At 39.1% G+C, this 13,749-nt stretch overlaps 2 protein-coding genes across 6 annotated transcripts in view; one reads left to right on the top strand and one right to left on the bottom strand.

The window, feature by feature from the left end:
* The window catches only part of LOC113142001 (putative homeodomain transcription factor 2), a 35,152-nt gene extending 23,939 nt beyond the window's left edge, over window positions 1–11,213 (bottom strand). For 2 of the 5 annotated variants that reach the window (XM_026326724.2, XM_026326723.2), the window contains exons 1-2: window positions 10,777–11,054; window positions 6,947–7,006 (exon numbers count right to left, since the gene is read on the bottom strand). The gene's annotated coding sequence lies outside the window, so the exon portion shown is untranslated. Of the gene's footprint in view, window positions 1–805; window positions 883–6,946; window positions 7,007–10,776; window positions 11,059–11,193 lie in introns of those variants that run through there. The other 3 variants (XM_026326722.2, XM_026326721.1, XM_026326720.2) reach the window with 3 other exon arrangements.
* A 139-nt stretch (window positions 11,214–11,352) lies between these two features.
* Window positions 11,353–13,534, top strand: LOC113141935 (transmembrane protein 60-like). The gene is made up of 3 exons (XM_026326595.2): window positions 11,353–11,510; window positions 11,780–11,884; window positions 12,229–13,534. The coding sequence occupies exons 2-3, from the start codon at window positions 11,801–11,803 to the stop codon at window positions 12,544–12,546; spliced, it is 402 nt and encodes a 133-aa protein (XP_026182380.1). The 5' UTR covers window positions 11,353–11,510; window positions 11,780–11,800; the 3' UTR covers window positions 12,547–13,534.
* Window positions 13,535–13,749: the final 215 nt, after the last annotated feature.

Raw genomic sequence — 13,749 nt, 5'->3', positions numbered from 1 at the left:
TACGCACACAAGCTTCACAACAAAGAGACAAGGTGCGTTATCTGTGGATTGACACAAATCTACGCATTATGCCCTCTAGCCTCAAGCAAGCAGATACTTAGCTTATCTTAAGACTGGAAAAAGCAATATATTTTAGCAAAAATGTATAGCAATTAGCATTAGAATCAAATTACCACTGCAGAAATCTTGGTGTTACCTTTGACTCTCTTGTCTGTAGCTACTTTACATGTAGCTACGTGGGTTAGACTACATGCAAAGATCAATATACGCCCTTTTAGCCTCATGACCGACCACCACCAAACGAAAACATGTTGTGTTACTGTCATTTAATTAATATCTGGGTCACACACTGAGCTAGCATACAACCATGACTGTATCCACAGTGCACAAATTGTCCGTGTGTTATGATGGTAAGGTGTCTTAGAAACAGGATATTCTGGTGATGGAGGTTATGTGAGCTTGTTTGTTGTGGTTAAAAAAGGCAAAAGCAGAAATAGTTGTACTGGATTAACGTCAACAAACCTGAGAATAACAAAGGAGTGTTTTTGTTTGTTTTTTTTAATCCATATAGTTAATGTAACATTTAACTGGTGCAAACAGAAACAGATGACCCCATTTAACTTAACGTGAATCTAGATGTCTGTGAATAAATGCCTTCAGTGTAAACTCAGCATCAGTGGCGGGTAGTAAAAGAAATATCTAAGTTGGTGGAGGCAGAAGAGGATGATAAGGAGTAAAAGGTGCTGTTAAGTAAAAAAACATGCAGGTTTTGTGGTTAGCCAGTCTACTTCCCTTTTCTCCCTACCTCTGGTTCCTTCCTCATTTGTCTTTCAGGGCCTTTATAACCATTTTCTTTTTCTCTGTTATATAAGTGTTGTCCTGCTGTGTGAGTGAGAGAGATGGAGAGTGATTGAGGCTAGCATCTGGAGGCAGGTTAACACAGAGAACAGCAAAACCTTTCAGATTTTCTGTTGCTTAAGTCCAAGAAAAATGTTTCGATACACTGCAATATTTAAAAAGATATACTTGTTATTTTTTAAATGAAGACTTCTTAATGAAGTTTACATTTTTATTTGACTTTGGCTATTACTCTGACTTGCCACTTGACATACATCGAGGTCATGCTCTGCACTTGGAAGATGCAATATGTTTCCACTTTTGTCAATGTGTGTATCAAACCACATCCCTTAAGGTTCATACGTGTCATAAAGCCTCCGGTTTAAACAGAGTAGCGTTAGTGTGAAGTGCTCGTATCAAAACCGCAGAACAAGTTTAAGCTCAGCATGTCAAGAATGTGAAATTCAAAAGCAGGAAGGAGAGACCAGTTTCTACTCAAGCCAAGTGTGAACAAATTTCTGCGTCAAGCACAGCAGTCTGTTAGTAGCAGTAACACACACCAAACAACCAGGAAACTAAGGCAAAGGCTCTGGAAAGCACCGAATTATACTCAGAAATACTGCATGCATACTATTCATAAAGTTGCAGATGTGCATTTCTGTCTCTCTGTGTGTATAATTTTGCTCCACAAGGCAAGAGACATTTATAGCAACAGGAAGAAAGTCTCTTGCTCGTTATCTATAATTATGATCTTTACTCCTCCCTCCATCCTTCACTGTTAGAAACACTATTCCTGCCTAAAACTATACCATATAATTACTTGTTGCTATCACATACAAACAAGTCTAATTTCTCATGTCATTATTGATCATACCCATTAAATATTCAAAGTCCTAGAGGATAAAGTAAGTGAACCCATAGACTAATTACTAAAGAAAGCTATTCGGAGTCTGTATTTTACACACCTGGAGTCCAATTAATGAAATGACTTTGGAAACACACACTTTCACACTGTTTTCACAAGTCTAACAGAACTGTTTGGCCCTCCCATGGGAGGAATATGGATTTAATTATTCATTTTACTGGAATGACATTGGCACTCTAAGAGACCAAAGGCAGAAAAAGCAGCTTGTTTTCTACATCAAAATATATTAGTAGCACAAGGTAAAGTTAGATATACTAGTTTAAGTAGTCACTTTTCCTTCCATGAGGCAAATGTTTGGCATTTCTGTATGATAAATTAATGGTGTATTTTCTAGCAGTTTGACTTACAGCTTCTGATTCAAATTATTTGTTACACTAAGTGAATTGTACCTGATTTTTGAAGGCTCTAACTGAAAGGATTTGAGTCAAATCTATCAGCAGTGGGTAGGCCAGTGAAAATTTGAAAACAAACAGGACAGTGGCCCTCCAGGAACATGGGTTGCCTACTTGTCCTTGCTATAGTACAACTGTTAACATTTCCTGCTGTGCAAATGGCAAACCATCTAAATGCACAACCACACAAAAAAGAATAAAATATCCTAAGTATGACCAGAATAAATCAAATCAGACATTTATCCAGATAAATGAACGTATGACCACACCACCCCATCGTAAGTTGATGTGGGCCACAAATAGCAGTGTTTTCTGTTTTTAACTCAGAGTCTGACAGCTTTGAGACCTTAAATCCTTACCTCCAGAGACAATAATCCTGTCTGTTCAAAGCCTCAAAAATCCCTTCATCATACCTCCGTGTGATGCCAACAATGATTCACACACATTAAGAAAAACAAATACAGACAGCAACACATTATTGCCTAACACAGGCCCTTACAGAGGATTACCTGTAAGCAGGGGTATGCTGGAAAACAGCGTAATAGGCTGGGAGTTCTTTCCAAACACACTTTTTCCAAAGCCACACACTTAGAGTTCCCAAAACACAGTGGTTTGCCAAAGGCTTTTTAAGAAATGACACCCAGACAACATACAAAATACTTATCTTCTGATCACAGAAAACAGTATTCATACACATTAAAAAAAAAAAAAAAAAAAAAAAAAAAAAGAGGTAGAGTCCTGGTCACTTCCTACATTTCATCTAAATTCACAGGATGACAGCTCACATTTTATATTTTAATTTGTGTGGGTGCTTCATGACTTGTATTTATTGTTCTCCTTATAATTTTTAACAGTTGTTCTGGTAGGAGCCAATGCTACAAGAAGGAAGCTTACTTCACAAGTGCACTCTATTACAAAGCTGTTAAAGAATTTAACAAGGTCAGTAACAAACACACAAAGACACATACATACAGGGTCAGCAGCCCACAGCCCTGCCAAGTCTGTCTGACCAGTGGTCCATCTGAAATGACTCATTTACAGAGACAGAGAGGAAGCAGTCAAGTAAGAGTGAATCACAAAGGCCACAGTTTATATGAGAGGTCATTACTGTGTGTGTGTGTGTTTGTGTCATATGTGTATCTGTATTTGCAGTATTTCAGAGTTGGCTTGAGATGACTGCATTCAAACTCTGGGATTCACATAAAAGCCAAATATATCTCTGGAACTGATTTACTCATTAATTTCTCATATCTTTTTGTCTATTACAAGCCCAAAATAGTAGAAACAATAAACAATAGTAAAGAATGCCTACTATAACTTCCCAAGGTGGAGTCTTCAAATTATTTGTGCTATTTATCCAACAAATGACAAACAAAAGAAGTAAATGCTCAAATTTGATGATCTGGATGATCTATCAAATTTCACAAATTAATAAGTGAAATCAACAGTCTCCATGCTGAATGTAAATTATTACATATGGCAATCTAGCAAAAAAATCTGAAAATCACAGTTTCACTAATCTCACTCTTTCAATTATTTCAACAGAAACTCCCTCATTATTGAAGACTGCAGAACTGACTATCACAAAATCTACAAAAAATAATAATTTAAGACATTTGGAAACATATCTACAGAAGTAATGGGTGCAAGCACACATGCAAAATTGCTAGAACTAAATGAATGCTGAAAGTGTGGATGTGGTGAATAAGTATGTCTATGCAGAAGTAAAGAGCGCCATTTCTTGCAACCGTCCTCCGAACAACCGTCCTGTAATTTGTTAAGCAACCTGCCACCCTGTGACTTTTTAATCTCACACCTCATCGCTATGCACGATGCACGTACACACATACTTGCTCTTTTTCTTTGCATTACCACAAACAAGTGGTGTTGGTTTCTAATTTGCACTCATTCCCAAGTTGTTCAAGCACCTCATTAGTAACGTTCTGAGTCCAATGAATCAATTCTTCAATCTCTTATCTCTTCTCCTCCTTTATTAGAAAAGCACAATTTACTAAACACAGATAGATGGCTAATATGTAATCAAATTGGCAATCACTAAACTTAAGTTCTTTGAATGTCACTACTGAAATCTAGTTTAGTTTATTTCTCAGGTGTTCCAATACAGGATTTCACACAGTGTTGTACAGTTGAGGCACTGACCATGTAATTAAAAAATTATAGCTCTTCAAGTGATGGTAGATTTTTTTTCCACATTTTTTGAAATCTATTATTAAGTTTATGAAGCTTCAGATACCAGCACTATGTAAGACAGTAGTGGTTAAGTGGGTGAGGTGACTGTTTAAACTATCCATTAATATGATTTTACAGTCACCTCGTAGTAGTACATGAGAAAATTGAATTTCAATGTTGAGAATAAACAACAGCGTTGAGAGTAACAGATGTAATGGAAAACAAAAGTGGTAGTCAGTGATAAAGCTACATCGATACTTGCAACCTCAACTAGCCAGTTTCCTGGGGGAAACCTTTGTACGATGTTATCACATAAAATTATGAACCAATATTAATGTAAGAGATTTGCTAAAAGGATTGGGAAGGATTTAGGTGAGTAAGAGGATTCACTGCTTTGTGCTGATTAGATAAAGTAATGTAAAACTTCAGCCCTACAGATTATTTTGTGTCTCACTATTGTTCATAACCTTAAAGCCAGATGGGACTTTAGAAGTATTTTAGAAACATAGGCCTGCTTTTCCCAATTATACCTTAGAGGTATGATGCAGTTTTCATACACATTACTTAAGTTCAGCTGAGCAGAGCAGAAACGTATTAAGGGCAGTCGCAGCAGTGTATGTTTCCTAAACCTTGTGATGTGTAACTGTATACCTGTTCTCTCATCCCTTCATCCACTGCAGCAACATCAGAGGCTTTACATGCAAGATAAATTCTGAAATGAGCCACATGGGGTTGTAACATCACAGGGAAGACAGTTTATGCTTCAGGCTTTTTTTGCTTTCCATATGTACAACAGGAAAGTTGTGACTGTATGATTATTTGCTGCAAGGCTCTATTCTAAAGCTGCTGTGTGCTCTTTGGTGCTGCTCAGAAGCCCAAACCAGTGAAAAGAAAGGTTCATTACGGGCTCTAAAAATACGACATCACGTTCACAACTTTAAAACAAACTCCCCTGTTTAGCCACGATCTGTGAAAATCAAACTGCTAATTTTATCCTGAAAAGAAGAAAGTCGTAGGCATACAAGTTATGTTGGAAAAGGAGCATGAAGCACTACTGCAGACAGCTCTGTTTGGAATGTAAAAACTATACAAGAGAAAGTGTCAAAACAATGAGATCTGTTTTTCTTCAAATACAAAGTCAGTAAAGTTTCTCTGGGATGTCTAATAAATCAGCGTGACCACCAGAGGAGACCATCTTCATGAGTCTATAACTTGTGGTGTGTAACACTAGCTAATCTCTCTCTCTCCCTAGGTGCTCTATATTTCATGATGGTTTAGGGTTACATCTGATTTGGGGAGTGTGTAAGTGTGCATGTATGGGGGGTGGTGGGGGGAGTTTGTGTACTTCCAGGAAATATGATGCTCAATCAGCAACGCAGGGTCAAAGGAGCCAGGGGATTCTGAAAGTAAGTGTGTGTGTGTGTGTGTGACAGTGCAGTGATGGGACATGAGCACTAGGTTTTCTATTATGTAGGGGGGATTTCCTGACAATCTTATGTGGCACCAACAACCCTACACTCACTTATATATATAGAGCAACACACACGCACGCTACAGTTACAAGTTAATTAGTTATTAGTTACTGTGGCATGCACATATTTAGTTTCCAGCCCACATGGGATTTATAAGTCAAAAACCAAAGAAAAAGAAAAAAGGCAGGGAAAGATGAAATATTGGAAGAAAAAAAACAGCAGCATTACTGTGAGCAATTCTACTTCCAGTAGAAAGTTAGAAAAATAAATAAATAAAAATATGAAGCCACAGATGGCTGGAAAACGCAGCATCTGTTCTGCAAACAAAGTTCACCTTTATAAAATAGCAGTCTCAGTCAGGATTATAGTATACATGTAAAACACTGCTCCAGTAACACTAAAAACAACTTCATTAAAGTTTATAACAGATGTTTTGACAGCATCTGGAATGATGCACTCTAAGCACCATAAGGATCACGCTAAAACCTGTTCTGAAACAAAAAATTCATCACAAAACAGCCACAACCCACGGAAGTCAAAGCAAAATTGCTAAGCCAAAATCTTTCTACAGAGCTGTTTACTCACAAATCTAATCCACAGGAAAATTACTGGTTACTGGTTTCCTGTCCAACATCTACCCCAAAACAGTTTGTCCATTTTACCATTTTATCATCTTGTACAAAAAATGTACATTATTGTAATTTATTCTATTTTGATTTGTGCCTTATACTAAACATACACCCATAAAATAAACTGAGTCTTACAAACACAGCAGTGTTGCTGCTGACTGTAAAATGGCTTTCACTTCACTGTCCAGTCTGCACACACCAAAATAAAACTTGTTTCAGACATGCGTTCTCATAGAGAGAGGAAGTATGGCCTTTACGCATTCTATTTTTTCCATCTGTCTCTATCAGACATAATGAACAGTACTCATGAACTGAACAGCTTTTGCTGTCTGAGCAGGGTCAGCATGTGTGTTTGTCTGTGCATGCAGCTGGCAACCTCACAGCAACGGAATAAGGGGTGTTGAAGCATGCAGCACTCAAACAAAAATAGACCTTGTGGATTATAGGGTGGGGGGTTTCAACCATTCAATGAAATCACACAAGTACACACACTCAACTTACCTCTGGTTGGACCGTGTAGCTGACTGGTGTTTCTTCCTCACAGCCAAATTAGGACAGGACCTGGACATTTAGGAAACAAAAGAGAGAAGGAAAGGGTCAAGACTGCCTGGTCTGGGATGATCACATGTCTGTGTGTGCATGTGTGTGTCTCTTGGGCTCTGGCATACTAGTGAAGCGAGTCAGTTAGGAAAGAGAAGCTTCCTTTTGGTCATCCAGGCCAATAATTGTATGTAGGTTGTGCATGAAAAGAGCTTTTTAGTGTGTCAATGCAGCTTGGGCACAGTGTAATTGAGCACCACATGATGAGGCTGAATAGTGAGGCATAGAAGCAGCATGTGTTTCTTCATGAGCTTCAAATGCGCACATGCAGATGCATAGTTTGCCTGTAGACACAGTACGAAGTCTCACAAACAATAATGAATATCATCAGGCATGAAAGAATCCCTATAGTCAACCTTTACTAACAGTGCAGCTCTTTGTGGAAAGTCAGGCAACAGATCATCATCATCACATCCCTTTTCATCATCATAATTATCCCCAACAGGCTATCTTTATCAATTATCCCGCAGTCATGACAACAACAGTGTAAACAGACAGGTAACCTACAACTCCAAGCCACGCTGCAGGTCTCCTGAAGTTATGCCTCAGGGCAAGACAACTCAGCATGACCCTCTCTCAGCTCTGCAGTCACAGGGTTTCACAGAAGACAATGACACTTCTGTACAAAAGCATGTGCCTCAGGCTATTAAATCAGCATTAAAGGAGAGATATAATAACAAGACACTTCTGCAGCTAAATGACTGCTATTAATGGATAAACCCATTGAACTGAACTCATAAGCAGAGTTAAAGCCTGAGTAGCATCACAACCACAAGGACTCATGCAGTAGTGCAACAACTTGCAATTCCAGATGCGGTTTGGTAGAAGAGTGTTGCTGATTTTAGTGACAAAAACTGCAGTAACAGAAATGCTTCCCCCAGTAACACAAGAAGATAAGAAATAAGACATCAAGCAGAGGATTTCACTACCTAAAGTTCAAAAAGGAGATAATGGAATATTATCATCATCTGGAGCACTGAAATAATAAGGCCTTGGTTAGAATCAAAATTGTGTAACCACCCAAAGATTATAGAGCCTACAAACAATACATTTGCACAGCTCATTTCACATATTCAGGGCTGTGTGGGCATGTACAGATTGCAGTGAATTGGCACCAATGTCACTCTCCCATTGGCTTTATTAAACCTGCTAAGGTGAGGCAAATTACAACATTATTACTGGTTTTTAGAACATACTGTGCAGTACCTCGTGTAATTCAAACTGCAGATGAGAACCACCCAACTTCAGTATCAGAATTACTAAAAACATGTTTAACAGGTTGAACTGTGTTTAACAAAGGTACCTGCAGTACAAATGTAAATCATTTTTCACAGCAGTCACGATGACTTATCATGGCAGTAAAAGTACAGGTGTTACTAAAGGGACTACATATTGATCTGTTTTACCCAAGTTTTACAGTAACTTATGACAGTGTTGCACACAAAACCCTGACCATGAAATTGAAGCACCTGTACTTTCCCTGATGCAGTAAAAAGTCTAGGACAGCTGACATCAGTAGGACAATGCAGGTTACCGGTATTACTGTAGCTTCAACAAATCAGACTGATGCATATCTATGTTTAACAGAAAACCTGACTGGTTCAGGTGTCAAAAAGCATCTGATGTAGAATACCCTTCCTGTGTGACTTCACAGAACTAACCTGGGCAGCAACATCATGTTCTGACATAACATTTTCCACGTTATCATCAAAATAACCTACCAATCTACTGCAGCACATCTGAGCTTGTATGGCGGCACTTCTCTACCGGCTTAAAAAACCACTTGACCTTTCTCTGTGACCTTTCTGCTCCCTCATAGTAGTACAATGGCTATATATCTATGAATTATATAACCACACTGCAGGTTATTCTGCAGCTGTGACATAAAATGATATTGCAGTCTACTGCGTGATGTAATTATATTGCAGCAGATGATGTAACCAGCTCTGCAGGCAGACTCAAGCTACACAATACAGAGAGTGCTCCTCAAAGAGCTAGACAGACAGACAGAGACAGGGAGAGGGAGAGAAGAAATCAAGTAAGCAAGAGAGAGACACAGGAAAACACTAGTCAGACAATAGACAGTTTGGCTCTGTGTATGCTACAATTACACACAAACAATCAGGCAATCAGTAAACCACAACAATTCACTTCGTATAAATGCACATATGTGCAAACACAAGCATACACCACACTGCACTGACCTGCAGTTTTGCTGCTACAGAGCTAGGGTGGTTTCTCTTGCAACCTTAACTTCCTGCTGTTTGACACATGAACTACATTAGAGTGCCTTGCTCAAAGGCAATGTGACTTAATACTCAAATACAGTCCAATATGTTACATACTGTGACTGCCCTACTGTAAGTTACACTTTATTGGATTTATACAGGACCCTTGATTTATGGGCCAAATCAAGATTGCAGTGGACAATGTGGATGAATGAAAGCAAGTGAAACACAGATTAGCCATGTTGGAAAATCTAACGGCCTGCCTAACCCTAAACCTGACCACCTTAAGCCTGTAAAAGTCTCCCCACAGCAACATGAGATACATAAAGTAAGCAGACACTGGTTACAGAACACATTAAACAGTACAGAACAGAGAATAGGAAGGCTGATTGTTCGTGATTAAGATTAGTGGAGTAGAATTAGGTAAAATTCATCTGTAAATTTTTGGATAGTTGATTAATTTTTTAGGGGTTTCTATTTAAATAAAAAAGCCAAATATATGTTGCTTCCCCCTTTTCATATGTCATGACATGTCGCATTAGAGTAAACTTTGCATTTTGGCATGTCTGACAGAAAAACAATGTGGTGATGTAAACTCTGGCCCAGGAAAATTGTGACGGACAATGCTCACTATTTGATGACTATTTTACAGATTAGACATTTAATCCGAAAACTAACTTTCTGACTGATTAATGGATAATTCAGGCTGTCTCTCCCAAGAAACTGTTTAGCTAAGGTGGTAGGTTAAGCCACCCAGATGCTGATAGAGATCTGTGGGAAGTGGAAAAAAAAATCTGATCTGTAAAAAGGAATCTGGCTCCTTTCAGCCAGTAATATTTTCTATAGATTACACATCACAGATGATAACCTAGGAAAAACCCAGAAACTGTTTTATCTTAAATGGTAACGTTAAGCCTTCCGATCCAGATACATTTTGCTGTCAACAGTAAGTTTTCTAGATAAACAAGAGTCACAACCAATTAAATAAAGGACATTTGCTGTGTGAAACAACACGTTTGTTCCCAGAGTCATATGATAAATTATGTTTATCATGTTAGGCGAGTTTGCCCATCAAAATTTTATCATAAAACAGTCTGGTAACCCTGAGAGGGAAATGAGGGTTAGTGGTATTTAAGTGCAAACATTACAATAATAAAAATTAGGGCTGTTTTGAGGAACAGATAAGTCAGTACCGTTAAAGTTGTGAAGTAACTGACAGCAGCGTTACCGTGGTGGACGTTAGTAACGACGTTACCCGCATGTTTTCACTAAAAAAAAAAGCACATTAGTTACATGAGCCGTGCAGCGCTAGAAGACCACTGCAAATTTTGCTCATTTTTAAGCTAGCTTCCATGTAAATGGTCCTCATGCTTCAGTTCACACACACACACAGACCACCTCCTCCTGCTAGCTCATGTCATGCTACATAGTTAGCTAACCTACCGGTAGGCACAAAGAACCCACAGCTGTGCCCAATTAAACCGTGCAACCGCTCAGTCTTACCTCCTCTGCCTCTGCGACGGCTGCTCCGAGTCCCCACACGGACCCAAACTACGTTTATCTAAATGTGACTTTGGTGCATGAAACCACCGAGCGTTGGTCGCTGTCTGAAAGAGATGCTAGGAGTGTGTTCAGCGATGTTTGAGGGATTAGCCTTTTCCCTTTCTGTCTCTCACTGTAAAAATACAACTTCGGTTCCTGACCGTAAAGCACCGCATAAACACGCCGTTACAATTTAAGATGGTACATAGCCAACCGTCAGTAAAGAGCGGTGGGGGTGGCATTACAGGGGCGTTACATGTCACTCCAATGAACAGGCAAAACCGAAAATAACAGCACACTCTGAAAGTTTTATATGGCAGCTTGGTGAAACGAACACAAACACAACAATAAAAGAACAAATAAAAGAACGTTACTTACCTCTAGTGGACGTTAAAGTTCACTGCAGGAAACAGCTGCAAGGATGTAGCGCGTTTGCAAAAACGTTACGGTTAGACATTCGGAATGATTGACGTTGACGCGTTGACCTGACGTAACGAGAGGAGGACCAATTGGCTTTCAAGAAAGGCGGGACCAGCACAGATAACGGACCCGAAAATTCACCGTCTGTTGACGTTAATAGACAGATCCGATGCTAATTATGTGACTTCTTCTTGTAATCATTATTATATTGTGAGTATTTATGTGTAGCGTGCAGGGAGACGGAATGCCTGTCACTAATCCCGAAATACACTGAAGTAAGTCAGACATTTTCTACCGGTTGCCATAATGCTGCTGGGCTATTGAAGCTAAAGTTAGCTTACTAACTAACGATGAATGAAACAACTCAAACTGCTTCCAGCAGCTAGTGACATTTTGTTCGATGTTTTTAATGATACCACGCTTTGAATAGCTATTAGCAGGTGTACCAGCGGTGCTGTCTGTTCTTGTATGTCTGTTCCTGTATGTCTGTTCCTTTGCTAAATTAGTCCATAAAGTAAATATTCATTATCCCGTGAATTTACAGCTTCTGTTATCTCCTAATGAGATGTCTCTGGCTCAGAGGGTTTTGTTGACCTGGGTCTTCACCCTGGTCTTCCTCATCATGCTGGTACTCAAACTGGATGGGAAGGTAAGTTTTTTTTTAAATAGTATAATTATTCACCAAGGACTGGTGACCTGTCCAGGGTGTACCCCTGCCTTCCACCCAAAGAGAGCTGGGATAGGCTCCAGCTGATCCCTGTGAGCCTGGATAAGGAATGAGTGAGTACAGATGATGGATGGATGGATGGCCATTACTGTTTGCATCCAGTGCTTTGCTTCTACAATGGAACATTTTTCTTCACTGGATTCTTGTAATTCACTGCATGTTCTCAATTTAGGGTTTTCTAATTAAGCAAGAAAAATAAATTCATCATACTCAGGTTGTGGATAAAGACTTTGACTACCATCATCCTCTCCATTTCCCTTCTATAGGTGCAGTGGAACTGGTTCCTCATTTTCCTCCCAGTCTGGGTCTTTGACAGCATCCTCATCCTCATGCTCGCCATCAAGATGGCAGGCCGCTGCAAACCTGGGTACGACCCCCGTAACGGCTCCCCAGACCTGCGATTGCGCGCCTGGTACCTGACGGCAATGCTGCTTAAGCTGGGCTTCTGCCTGATGCTGTGCGCCAAGCTGGAGGAGCTGGCTAATGTAAAGGTGACGTTTGTGTGCATACCACTATGGACCATGTTACTGGGAGCACTGGTGGAGCTGGGGCTGAACATCTTTCCTGAGAGGAGAGAAGCCTGAGGGGAATCAAGCTGCTCAGTATGAATCATTAAACAAGAGAATATATGACCATGACTTTGTGAACTCAGACATTAAACTGAGACTAAAGAAGGAATCAAATCATAAGCAGCATCTTAAGAATGAGAGTCTGTGTAAAAATAGAAATCATGTGTCTACTGTGTTGTGTTTAGCAGAGCTGGGACTCTGCTGTAAACTCACAGAAGAGCTACAAGTGAATCTTTAAAGTTTCCAAATATCTCAAAAATGGCTCCACGATGGGATCAAGTACATCTGTATAAAACTAGTGTGAGCCCAACAGGAAGAAAGAAAGAACAAGAATATCCCGTTTGCTTTTGTTTTAACCTCAACATGTCCAGTATTGTTTTCTGGTGTTTATTTTCACTGTACATATGCAGTCCAATATGTTATATATCATTATAAAGAACATCTCACAAAAAAAAACCAATAGGATTTTGTGAATTTTGATTCCACTCACTGAATTTAAGCTGCAGAGCACAGCTGTTGCTCTTGGTACCAAATTACTTCCACATAATAAATATCCGGTGCTCACAGTCAGTGCTGAAGTGAAACTGGGTAGAACAGGGCAGATATGTTTTCTTTTCATTCCTGGGTTGTGGAGCGTAGTCGACAACACATTATTTCGCAAGTTATAAATTAACTTTAAATCTGTTCACCTTGGTTTGGCTGCAAGCACAACAAAGAATAAATAACTTATAAGAAATATTTCAGGACCTCTACTCTGTACAATGTCTCTTTTTGTACCATGCTATTAAAAACAAGGGTCAATTTCACAAAACCCTTAAACTGTAATGTACTTTGTGTATAAAGTGATTAACATTCAGATAAATATAAAGAATTGTTCGCAGATGGCACATCATAGGTTAAGAGCTAAAGATCTTACTGTATATTAAGTTTTAATTATCTGGGTATAAACTATGTCAACATGCCACACAGAACTCCTCTAAATTATCTCACCAGCAGTTTCAAATGTACATACACAAAAACATTTTAGTGCCATGTGGTTGTTCATTAGTACATTATTTGCATTATTTTGCACCATGTGGACAAGAAAATATGTTTTACGATCGAATAGATGTAATAAATTATTGATTTGCATTCAGTTGTGGGGCATTTTACTCAAGTGTTTATAATTGTACTGAACTGGTCATTTTAGCTGTAGCAATGACGCCGAAGGATCACATT

Source organism: Mastacembelus armatus, chromosome 23 (genome assembly GCF_900324485.2).
Source record: "Mastacembelus armatus chromosome 23, fMasArm1.2, whole genome shotgun sequence".
Lineage (NCBI taxonomy): Eukaryota > Metazoa > Chordata > Actinopteri > Synbranchiformes > Mastacembelidae > Mastacembelus > Mastacembelus armatus.
Note: the sequence above shows the minus strand (reverse complement) of the source record. Positions and strands in the feature narration are given on the sequence as shown.

Excerpts from the sequence above, each read along its gene's own strand:
- LOC113141935 (XM_026326595.2), top strand. The coding sequence starts at position 11,801 with ATGTCTCTGGCTCAGAGGGTTTTGTTGACCTGGGTCTTCACCCTGGTC. Across the intron at positions 11,885-12,228 it reads TACTCAAACTGGATGGGAAG|GTGCAGTGGAACTGGTTCCT; the intron begins GTAAGTTTTTTT and ends TCCCTTCTATAG.